General features: G+C 35.4%; 1 protein-coding gene across 2 annotated transcripts in view; it reads left to right on the plus strand.

The window, feature by feature from the left end:
- NFXL1 (nuclear transcription factor, X-box binding like 1) overlaps nucleotides 1-12,163 on the plus strand; it is a 49,408-nt gene that overhangs the window by 2,314 nt on the left and 34,931 nt on the right. The window contains exons 4-13 of one of the 2 annotated variants that reach the window (XM_049793740.1): nucleotides 2,143-2,276; nucleotides 3,995-4,173; nucleotides 4,338-4,499; nucleotides 4,600-4,700; nucleotides 5,920-6,034; nucleotides 6,374-6,498; nucleotides 7,496-7,618; nucleotides 8,392-8,463; nucleotides 9,024-9,114; nucleotides 11,951-12,071. In XM_049793740.1, coding sequence (XP_049649697.1) covers nucleotides 2,143-2,276; nucleotides 3,995-4,173; nucleotides 4,338-4,499; nucleotides 4,600-4,700; nucleotides 5,920-6,034; nucleotides 6,374-6,498; nucleotides 7,496-7,618; nucleotides 8,392-8,463; nucleotides 9,024-9,114; nucleotides 11,951-12,071 — 1,223 coding nt within the window. The remainder of the gene's footprint in view (nucleotides 1-2,142; nucleotides 2,277-3,994; nucleotides 4,174-4,337; nucleotides 4,500-4,599; nucleotides 4,701-5,919; nucleotides 6,035-6,373; nucleotides 6,499-7,495; nucleotides 7,619-8,391; nucleotides 8,464-9,023; nucleotides 9,115-11,950; nucleotides 12,072-12,163) is intronic. The other variant, XM_049793749.1, reaches the window with a different exon arrangement.

Genomic DNA, 12,163 nt, shown 5'->3' on the forward strand with positions numbered 1-12,163 from the left:
TAGAATAAAGGAAATACAACTGTCTGAGTATCTTTTGTTTAATTATATTACTAAGGTAATTCTTGGGATCGATAGTTTTAAAATGAGAGAGTACTAAATACAACATTCAGCATCTTTGGATTTTTCAAACACTTGAGGAAAATAAGTGCTTATATATATGTAGCTTGTAATCAGAATATGTGTTTTGTGACATACGTTTGTTACTGTAATGTAAATAAGTTTTTTTTAAATTTTAGAGAGTAGCAGATGAAAAAAAGAAGTGCAGGAAGGCCAGTGCTTGCACTGAAGTGTTCCATAAGCCTTGGAACTATGTTGTAGCAATCACCAAAGCAAGAAATACTAGGAAGCTAGGAAATATTATTGTTAGATTTATAGCAAGGGAGCTAAGATAAACTTTGCTACTACAAATGCAGATCAGGGGGAAGAGAAAGGTGGCATGTCTAAGATTGTCTTATTTCATATAGGTGTATTTTTCGTGGGAGAGATTTCAGGACAAATCTTTTTCACTTTTATTGTTATGTATTAACTTCCCTTTGACATTGACAGGTCCAACCTGTTTCTGTTACAATTACTTGAATCAAATACATGTTTGCAACTTAACTTCTTATGCTGAATGTACATGGAGTACAAGTATCCAATGAAACTGTAGGCTTTAACATTTTTTAGAAAGAAATGCAGTATGTTTTGTATGAATTCTTAACATGTTTCATACATAAATTTTTGAATCTTAACATGTGTTTAGGTAGATTTTAAAGTTATTTGTCTCTTGATAGAGTTAATTTCATGTCAGCAGAAGTGAGATGCTTTGGCAACTTGGAAATTGTCTTTTATAACTCAGTGGTTTGTTAGTTATCTTGAATCTGTAAAGTTTCAGTCAAGTGTGTGTGTGTGTTTGCTTAACGTCTCCCGTTTAGCTTTAGTTCTGGGAAGTTAGTTACCGTACTTTTAGAAACTTATGTAATTGACTTTGTCCTCTATAAGTTAATGGGGAAATTCTCCTTGTTTTCACAGTATAATTTTATAAGAATGTCATAAGTTATTAAAAAAAATAAAGAAATTAAAACTTAATTTTTCTGCTGCATTTCTCTTGCCAAATTGTTTTAGTCATTCTAAGCTGACAATTTAAGACATCAATATGTAGAAAGTACCAAAGTCATAAAACTGGATTTCTGTTACTTAAACTGCTTTTCAGCAGCAGGCTGATATTCTAAGCAAATGATTGTGATTTCACTCCAGAACTGACAAAGAGAAGTACAATGTGAACAAGAACATAAAGGTTTAGTGATAGAGATAGGATACTGGCAAAATCAACTGTCTCTTAAACACATTTCCTTTTAATTCTGTTCCATTTTATATCTGTCTTGCTCTTTGAACAAAAGACACTAGGTTGAAAGCCACACTTCTAATCAGATCTTTTTCTTACTAGCACTGTATGTAAATCCTAAAGTTTGAAAGAGGGGAAAAGTCTTTTTAGTACTTCTACTACAAAGATGTCTAGAGACCTGGAGTATGGGATGGAGAGAGAGGTGGAGGGAGAACTTGTTTAGTCTGGCAGAGAGAAGGCTAAGGGATGATATGATTGCAGCCTTGGTCTGCTTGAAGTTGTGAAGGTGGCTAAAGCCAAAGTCATCTTTGTGATGACAGGTGGTGTAATAAGGGGCAATGGTACAAACAGGTGCTTGGGAGGTGCAGTTTGTGTACTAGGAAGGTAGTATGACACTTGGAGTAGGTTCCCCAGGATCGTTGTGGAGTCCCCATCCTTCAGGATTGTTCAACTTTGCTAGGCAAAGCTGTGACTGAACTGAGCTAAGTTGGCAATAGTCCTACTTTGGGCATAAGGCTGTGCTACATGACCTCCAACAACATGTTTAAATCAACATTTCTGTGATTATATGAGTATTTTGGGCTTCATAAGCCTTGGCAAAAACTTCCCACAGGAGCAGGAAAAAAGATGATGGGTATGAATCTGTAACAGTAAAAATGCCTCTATTAATCTAGCAATAGGTATAATCTATCTCTGGAAACCCATTTTTTAAATGGAAAAATAGCAAGCTTGTATTTCTCTAGATATTACAGATGTTTGTCGATGGAAACAGAAAGAAGCCTAATATAAAGCAATTGGCACTTATATCTGCTCTTTAGGTTTGGAGCTGTTGTGGATGCTTTTGTATTTTTCACCTGGTGTGTATCCAAAAGTGGGCCAAGGACAGCCTTTTCCTTGTGTCTTCTCCTTTGACAGATGACGATTTTGGGAAGAAAGATTATCCCTGGCCATGGTGAGCTCTTCATGGTACATTTACAAAGATACTTTTATTGTGAAAAATATGTGAACTGGAGTTACTTTAGAAAGGAATGGTACTTGTAAATGACATGCACACCCCCAAAAAAAATTTAGAAGGCTGACTTTTCTATTGCTTTTTTGAATTATTTTTAAGTTTTCATTAACATGATTCAGGAATATTTCACAGTGATATTAAAAACCTGCTGCATCAAATTTGTTTGAACTTCTGAGAAGGTAACTTATCCATTGTGTCTCAGCTTCTAATATTTATTTCTGAATGGCTTTACATATTTGTCACTTTTAAAATTGGTACCATGACATAAATAAATTAAAACAGTTCTAAAATAGCAAGGTTTAGGTGTTGTGTGTGGGGTTTTTGTTGGGTTTTTTTGTGTTTATTTTTTTTGGTTTTTTTTAGTCTCTGTGTAACTTGAGCATTAAAGCCAGTCTTACAGTTTTACATGAGACTGCATAAAGAAGAAGGTAGTATTCTGGTGGCATGAATAATGAAGCTTGCTTTTTCAGTAGGTTTGTGTCTGAAAGTTCAGTCAAGGTTTCTCTGTGCGTGTTTGTTCTATGCTTTATTTGCCCACCTACTTTCATGTGGAAACTTGTAGTAGTATGTTTGATACACAGTCCTCAAATTTGGTTGAAAGTGCCTGGTGGATTCAAGAGCGCTGTTAATGTGGGATCTCAGAGAGCAGGTTTGCTTAGGAAATAAGGTATAGAATTGTTGGCTGGCAGTGTCTCAAGTTGATAATGCCTATTCTACTACAAACTAGTTTTGTGTTTAAGCATAATGTTTATAATGAAAAAAAATCAAGGCAAATGGTATTTTATTTGACATTTAAGCACATGATAAAACTGTGCAGTTACTATGGAGAAGTGGTTTATGGTCTGTAATGTATTATATAAGGGTAAATTGACATTTTATTTGATGAAAATGAGTACGTAGGTCTTTATTCTTCTCTGAGGAGGAGCTCCTTGTCTGTTGTCTTTTCTCAGTGTAGCCAGAAATAGGACCTGCTTTGTTTCTCCTTCCTTGTGTTGCCTCCCTTGTCCATGGCTTGCACCTGAAAGCCTTTAGGGCCTGTGACACTAACAAGTTCCAGACCTTTGGTGCCTATCTTACCTTTAGAAATAATGTATTTTTTAATATCTGGCACCATCAGGGATAACAAATAAAGGTGTGCATCTTATAATATCTAAGATGCTGAACTGATACAATCTAAAATCTTTCAGATAAAATTTTAATTATTATGTATAGCTTTAATAGCATTGCTAAATCTTGTTTTACATAGCTTATAAATTGCTACTGGTAAAAACCTTTTTTTAAATCTCTTCTTTTGATTGGTTCTATTTAAGTAGGTTAACTCTTTGTTGCATACATTCCTTTGGTATAACTTGACATAAAAATTATTCTGTATGCTATGCTGATTTTTTTTATATATATATTCTTAGAGAAAAAAGATTGCAGTGATAGGACAATTCCTTAGACATTCTGATGAATTTATTGTAAAATTTGACATATAGCAAGACCTTTATTGTATATTATAAATTTGTGTTGTTATTGGTTACAGTAGTTATAAAAATGTTAATTGGTAGCACGGTAACAATCTTGTGAAACTCAAATGATCAAAATGGCTTTTCTTCTTAAAAAGAAATCTTCAAAAAAATTGCTTTTCTCTTCATTCCCTTTTTCCCTTGTTGTAGTCCAAAATGTAGGTTTGAATACAAACGGTCTGAAACTCCCAGTAGGTATTACTGTTACTGTGGAAAAGTGGAGAATCCAACGGTGGACCCATGGCTGGTACCTCACTCCTGTGGTCAGATATGTGAGAGGGAGTTCAAACCTTCTTGTGGTCATAAATGCCTGCTGCTTTGTCATCCAGGTAAATCCATTGTGTCTCTTGGTTGTGTGACCTGTATTTATGTAGCTGTTACACAGTTTTACTTAAAATCTGCTACCTATATTTAAAATTCTCAGAAACCAGGTGTAGCCAAGGCTGCATTTGCTGAATGGCCATTAGCAAGGTATTCTTTTTCTTGTACTTAGGACCCTGTCCACCTTGCCCAAAGATGGTCACAACAACCTGTCACTGTAAGAAAGCTAAACCAGTGCCCCGAAGGTGCAGTGCCAAGGAATGGTCATGTCACCTGCCATGTGGACGAACGTTGCTGTGTGGACAACACGCTTGTGAGAATTCCTGTCACGCAGGTAGACCTGTCGTCTTAAACTTCAGAGCAGTAGTGTTTAATTGCTAAGATACATCATTCTTTTGCAATTCCTACTCTCAATGTCACTCAATTACATACAGGAGATTGTCAGCCTTGTCCACGAGTCAGTAAACAGCGGTGCATCTGTGGAAGACAGACAGCAGAAAGACTTTGTGCAAGTCCTCAGTGGCAGTGTGATCAGGTATGTCGAAGCTGCCCTTTTTAGCTTATTTCTCATTTTTACAAAATTAGATTACTCAGTGTATTAAGGATTGGAAAAACTCATTCAGTAAGAGAATATTTTATTTTTTAGGTTTTGAAAGTGCAATCAAAAATGTAAGCAGCAGTGTTTGAGAATGGATCTACTTGGTGGCCCAGTTCATTTTTGACAGTAGTTAAAATGTCATTGTTCTGGAAATGTGCTAGGATTAAGCTAGCAGTGAATTTGACCTTGTATATTCTGTTTTCTTGTACTTGAGGTTGAAATTTCAGCTGCTCTCTTTAAAAATAAGCATGAAACCATACCTTAGTAGATAAGAGTTTCATACTTAGTTACTTCTAGTGACTGTAACAGAATGAAAGATTTGTGATTCATTCTTTGAAGTATATTTGCAGCTCGTTCTTAGGACCAAGGCTATGGATTGACAGGCTGTAAAAAATAAAAAGAATAAAAAAACCCTGAAGTGGCAGTGGGAGGTTGCACCAGGAGGTCCTTGGTCATTACAATCCTAGTAAGAAAGGCAGTCAGCCTCTGTAAAGTATCAGTTAAAATGTGATTTATTTCAGCTAACACTATAGAGAAAGGGAGTATAATATAAATAATAGTATGGCCTTTTAGGTGTTGGAAGCCCCAAGCTGTGCAGCATTGAATTAACCCATCTGTAGAAAGGGTTACCCCATTTTGATCACTGAAACTATTGTAGGATTTTGTTATGAGCAAGCAGCTCTGTTAATCATTTCTACTGCCAGACAGAAAGGATGTTCAGATGAGAACTTCTTGCTGCACTTTGAGATAAAGGCAAGGACATGCAGGTGGCATAATCACTGGTACCAAGTGGGAGCTGCCTCCAATCTCCTCTGCTACAATAAGTTTATCCTGTGGCCAAGGGATATGAGCAGCACAACATAGGCCTGAAGGCCGCCAAGCTGTATGTGCGGCACAGCACAGGCCTGGGGCTACTCAGGTTAACTCTTATGTGAACCACTAACTCCTCAGTATACAGTGGTATACAGTCAGGATCACTGCAGGGGTGACCAGTTTTATTTGGCAAACTCAGCGAATATAAGACTTGTTAACAAAATTCAGAAAAAGTTAAATTCCATCTAGATGTCTGTCACCCCTCGTTTGTCCCCTTGGGTTGCTTTGTCTTGGTATGTAGTTCCATGACATTGCATTCACTTGGTTTCTCTGACTTTCCCAGGTGTGTGGGAAACGTTTGCCTTGTGGTAATCACACATGTGAACAAGTTTGTCATGCTGGTCCCTGTGGAGACTGTCCTCGTTCTGGGAAAAGGTCCTGTCCATGTGAAAAATCAAGTAAGCTTTTTTTTTTTGATAAGACAAATTAAAAAAGAAAAGTCATCCTGTCTTTGACAGTCAGTAGTTTAGGTTAATTCTGCAGGGCAGGGTCCATAAAAAATTCTTACAAACGGTGAACTGTGACAGCTTATATTAACTTTTTTGCTTAATCTTTCAAAGCTTTATTTAGTACCAGGGGTTTAATTGGCAATGTGAATAATTGAGTAATTCTAGAAAAGCTTTTGAAAAAAAATGAGAGAGAATTGGCATTTGAACTCATATTATACAATGTGGTTTTTTCTAAATACTTTGGCTTTTTTCTTAAATGTTTGTTTGTACTTCTCTCTCTTCATCTAGAGTTTACATTGCCTTGTACAGAAGATGTGCCCACCTGTGGCGATAGTTGTGACAAAGTTCTGGAATGTGGCATCCATAAATGTTCACAGCGCTGTCATCGAGGTCCCTGTGAAATATGCAGACAGGTTAGTCTTACTGTAGCAGGTTCACATTTTGTTAGGGTTTTTAAACACTATATGCCTGGAACAGTGCAAGTCTCCTAAGGAAAATTAAGTCTTCTCTATCTCAAAATCTATGACTTTCTGTTCATTAAAAGCAACACATTTTTTTCCCTATTCCTCTCCAGCCCCAACACAATTCTGAATTAGTAGTTTAACATTATGTATCTGAATTGAGGCATGGATGAGGGTTTTACTGTTTTGGCTTGTTTTTTTGTTTGTTGTTTTTTTTAATCAATTATGCCCTAAAAGACACTTAATTTTTTCCCCAGCCCTTCTAGCTTCCTTGCTGCTCTGTCTTATTATTCTATTTCTTCATTAGTGAAATGGAAGGTGCTGTAACATAACATTATTTCCTTGTTAGTAAGAAAATAATATTTTGCTCTGCTCTAAATATCTATGGACCCTCTGTGGTCTGGCCTATAAAGCTGTTGCTCTGTCTGCTCTCAGTTGTCTCTTCCTGAACCAGCTTTGTCTATGAAGTCTGTGGTGAAAATAGTAAGCCCACGATAGCTGGGATGAAGGTCAGATAAACCTGCTCACCTACTTCTTAAATTATCTGTATACACAATGGATGAATCTAGTTTACTATGCAGGAGAGGTACTTTTTTGTATGAATTTGTTTTGCAATTATGCTTCACATCTTGCACTACACACTTGAGTGGTTCCCTTGAAGTGGCTTCCCTCTTGGTGAGACCAAGGCTCCAGTGAGATGCGATCTAGAGCACAGTGTTTGCAATACAGACCCAAGGTTACCAAGTAGTTATTGCACAGATAGGTTATCTGCTCAGAGCGTGTGATATGCTTCCTGTTGTGATAGAGCACAGTAGTGTTACTCTCCCATGAACTTTTCTTTACAGCTAGTAGTAGAACATTTTATTTACTAATCTTTTTTTTTCTTTTTTTTTTTTAAATTAAAAATACCCTGCTTTTTTTTTTTTTTTTCCCCTGTCTTGCTGCCCAGGAAGTTGAAAAACAGTGTCGCTGTGGAAAGCACACTAAACGCATGCCATGTCATAAGCCATATCTGTGTGAAACAAAGTGTACTAAAATTCGTGATTGCCAAAAGCACCAATGTAGGAGAAAGGTAAGTGTCCAGAGATGATCTTTCTCAAATGCATTGTTCAGCTAAAATATTATATCTAAATAAAAAAATGTTATATATCACATCAGTCTGTTGTTCCACCTCATGTTATTGTATAGAAAGAGAAGTTTTCTTCTTTGTCATTCAAATTAGTTTGCAGTGTACCACAATTCTCTGAATGCATGTCACCAAGAAAAACTCAGTGGCCTTAAAAACTAGGAGGGGATTTTGACAACTTTCCAGTTCCAGAAGGCAGTTTTGCTTTCAGATACTTGAGTAGTTACTGATGCTTTATGCATTCTGGGGTAGTTAAATGGATTTATTTCCTTACTTTGTAGGAATAACTGGGAATCTCTCATAACTTTGTAAGGGACATACTCTTATTTTTGACAATGCAGCATTCCACCCCACCTTCTAATATGCATCACTGCAAGCAGCAGTGGTCTGACACTTGGGAATTTGAGTTTTGTTTCCCTTCTCATTTGAAGTCAAAGGAATGGTTGATAGCTCAGACCTATCTTTTCAGTTTATTGATTCAAGAAGGCCTGAAAGTTGCCTGCTATGTGTGAATTAAGACATTACGAAAGTTGGACTTCTTACCCCAAGGAGGCATGAAAAAATACAGTTTTATTCTTAGGTATTTTTGAGTATTATTATTATTGTGAATTTACTTTATGTAAAAAGATACAAAAACAAGTTAATGCAATCTTGACATCTTTAATTTATGCTAAAAAAATCTGGGTTTCTCTTCCTAATTGCCATCCTTCTTTATACAGTTTGGAAGGAGGGTACCTTTCAAGTTAATAGAAAAGATGGGGTTCTCTCCTGAGCTGGCATCCATGAATATGGTGGTGTGATGTGTTCTGATTCTTCCACATTACTACTTTATATAAGAACAGAAAGTAAATAACTGATCCTAAAGTTATCTGACCTTTACTACAAAGGTAAAAGGTGTTTAAAATAAGGTAAAAGGGTTTTAAAAAAAAAATGGTTAGCAACATTTTTGTACCAGGGATGATGTAGTATAAAAGTGGAAGAAATCACAGAGTAATGGGGCAAACTGTTGGATATCCTACATGTAATCTTCTGAAATTATTTTGGATTAAAATATTATAAGAATTTGAACTTTTCAAATGTAATTATGCTTTTTGGAAGCCTCTGCCTTTTTAGTGTGTTGAAATGATGCTTTCAAATGTGTATTTTCTTGTTACTTTATAATTTGAATTTTTTAAAACAGCTTTACAGTTGGCCTCCTCTCTATACCTGTCATGAATTTGAGGAAATTTGACTAAATTGCATGAAATTTTTTTTTTAAGAAGTATTGAAAAAATGAGATGGTCTAAGACGGCAGATTTATACTAGAAATGTCTATGATTTCAGTTATATAGATTAAATTTTCTTTTAATAGTGCTGTTCTGGAAACTGTCCACCTTGTGATCAGGTCTGTGGGCGGACTCTAGGCTGCAGAAATCACAAATGTCCCTCAGGCTGCCACAGAGGTAAGACTAGGTGAACGATCCTCATAGTGATGGAATATTGTTTATTTTTGCTAAACTTCGTGCTTGCATGACTGTGTGGTACTTAATGAATTCTCTCTCTTGTTGCATGTAGGCTTTTTGTGGGGGCAGTGTGTTTTCAAAGGTTTTTAGTGCTGCTTAGTGCTTAAGGACTTACATAACGACCACCTGAGTTTTTACGTGGTAATTTTGCTTAGCACTGTTCCTCTGAAAATGCTCTGTCCCCTTTCCAGCTGCTTAATTCAAAATCTGTAGCTTGACTTTTTTCCCCAAATAATTCTATTCACTTGAATATGCATAATGAAGTCTAACTACATATAGAAATGACTGTGCTGGTTGAGTCTAGATGGTTTTTAAAAATCCTAGAATACAACGTGTGATACAAATGGGCTTAAAAAAAAAAGTTGATGGAATTTGAATGTATATTGGTATCGTACTGATAAAAGAGAAAATAAGAACTTGTTACTGACTATATGAAGGATAACAAAAAAGTTTGCTTCTGCATCCAGTGACCTTGGTTAAAAAGATGCTGAAAACAGCCCAAACCTGGCAGATTTATCCTGGCCAATTGCTTTGGCATTTGCTTGGTAGGGGATTAAATTGGAATGACTGAAAAAGTGGTTGCCCTCTCAGCATTTTTCCCCACAGAAGCTGCTACCCTGCTGAAACAGCAGCTGAGTAGCCTATGTGGTTTCTCTTAGTATTCTGGACTATAAATTGCAACAACTCAGGAAATATTTCACAACTTGTTCAGCCAATCTTGCTTTTGAGGCAGTGATTCTTAAGAGAACAGGACAGGTAAATGTGGTAGATGTCCCTGTTAACCTGCTATTAAATCTGTCACCACAATCTAGTGGTTTGTTTTTTCTCTTTAACTGTGCCCCTTCTTTTCTGATAACTAAATCATAGAATAAAATTCTGGTTGCAAAACTAAGGAGCTAATGCTGCATTATAGGATAAACTTTACATTGAATAGCTGTTGATATTTGATACTGCTTGCATCTTATAGCCTGGCTAAAAGTGACAATGATTTCTAATAACTAACAGCAGTATAAAAATAATGAAGCAGTGCCTATAAGAAAAAAAAAGTGAACTTTGAGAATGTAAATATCAAATATATACACTTTAAAGTGTATGTAACTTATCAAAACAGTACAATTGTCAATCTTTAAGTGCTAACTCTTGCCAAAAGTTGTATCTAATAAAGCTAATAGCGATCAGATGATAAATTTAGAAAATAAAATAACTTGTGTGCTTTAACAAATTAGTCTAGTACAATTTGTAATGTCAGAATGTTTGAAAATTCTCTTAATAAAGACAATGTTTTTGATTTAAAAATATTTCTATTTGTGTGTTTTTCCTTATATGCTAATATTTTAATAGCTGCTGAAAGTTATGGTTACGTATTTTTTTTAGTACGTAGTACCAGGTCAGGTTAATTTTGCAATAAGTTGCCAGATCTCAGTGACCATTCATTTTAAAGGAAATGGTATTCCTCCTAGAAAATAACTTGCCAGATCAGGTCCTTTAAAAGGTACCTGATCTCAGAGTTATTAGAGATTGCTGATGATAAGCATTTGGCCTTTAGCAGGGGTCCCTGAAAAAAAGGTAGATTATCCTATTTGAGGTTTGATTTTTATGTATCTTTTTTCCCTTGGTGAAATTTAGGTGTTGCCAGGGAATAGAAATATTTTGTTTCCTGCTGTAATATGTTATAACACTTGATTTGAGAACAGTATGCTCTCACCTTAACTTCATGCTTATATGTGATCTCTGCCCTTCCATCTTTTTGAGAATGTAGGCAGTTGTCTTCGTTGATAGAATATTCTAAGTAAAGTGTATGCATATTAGCCACTCTGGGCAGCATAGCTTTAGACCTTCAGTTTATTTTGTAAAAGTAGCTGTTTATGTGTGCTGATAATATATTATAATTTAATTTACTTTTGCAGTATAAAGACTGTATACTTCCATCCTTTGTTCTTGAGCAGCCTTTTGTCATTGAGAGATCTGCTTCTGGAAGTGTTGCTACTTAGATCCTGCTAACAAGTTGGAATTGCTTAAAAAGTTGTACTGTCAATAACGCTTTCAAAGTATTGCTTTCTTTAAAGTTTCAGAATGCAACATGATTAGTAAGCCAAAATCCCACGTCTAAATTTGCTTTTTTAAAAGATTCATATTCTTACTGTTAATTACTCAATAATAAAACTTAGCAGTTGGCACTTGATGAAGAAATAGTGTGGGAGAGCTATAAATTAAACCAGATATTTTACAGATCTCTTAAAATATATCAGGTTAGTAGCATGAATAACTTTAAAAAGGAGGAGGATCTTTTAAAAAAAGCACTAATTATACATAGGCAGAACACTTCTTTAATATCATACAAAATCTGAAAAACTTTATTGTACCAGTTTTTCAATGTCTCTTTTTTATCTTTTGAATATAGATGAAAGATGACATGTCTTCATATGTATCTAAGACTGAAATGTAAATAGCAAATTTAAGTACGTGATCCAAATGACTGGACTTTAATAATGCTGACTTCTTTTTAAAATGTGAGAGGGGGATCGTTTCTAACTTGATAGGAGTTAACAACTGTAGAATAATCCAGATTATTACTACTATTCTTTAAGAATGGTGAAATTCTCTTTCCCAAGAGGGATTTGAAGCTAAGCAGAAATAAAAAATTGACAGCCATCTATTATTTAGATTAAATAGAATAGGACAATTATACCACATGCATATTCAGAGTTAATTAATTACCTTTTTCATAATCAGTAGCTTATTCAGATTATCATATTATTAATATATTTATTTTTAGGTAGTTGTAATCCATGTCCAGAGACTGTAGATGTGAAATGCAATTGTGGAAAAACTGTCATTAAAGTGCCCTGTGGTAGAGAGCGCACCATCAAACCTCCCAAATGCAAACAGCTGTGCAGGTCAGTATAGAAAGTGTGTGTGTTTCTAGTTCTTCAGAGGAGTTTAAGGTGTCCTTAAAGAAAGCAGTGAAATATAACTTTAAAAGGCAAAA

The sequence above is a fragment of the Accipiter gentilis genome, chromosome 3, assembly GCF_929443795.1.
Source record: "Accipiter gentilis chromosome 3, bAccGen1.1, whole genome shotgun sequence".
Taxonomy (NCBI): Eukaryota; Metazoa; Chordata; class Aves; order Accipitriformes; family Accipitridae; genus Astur; species Astur gentilis.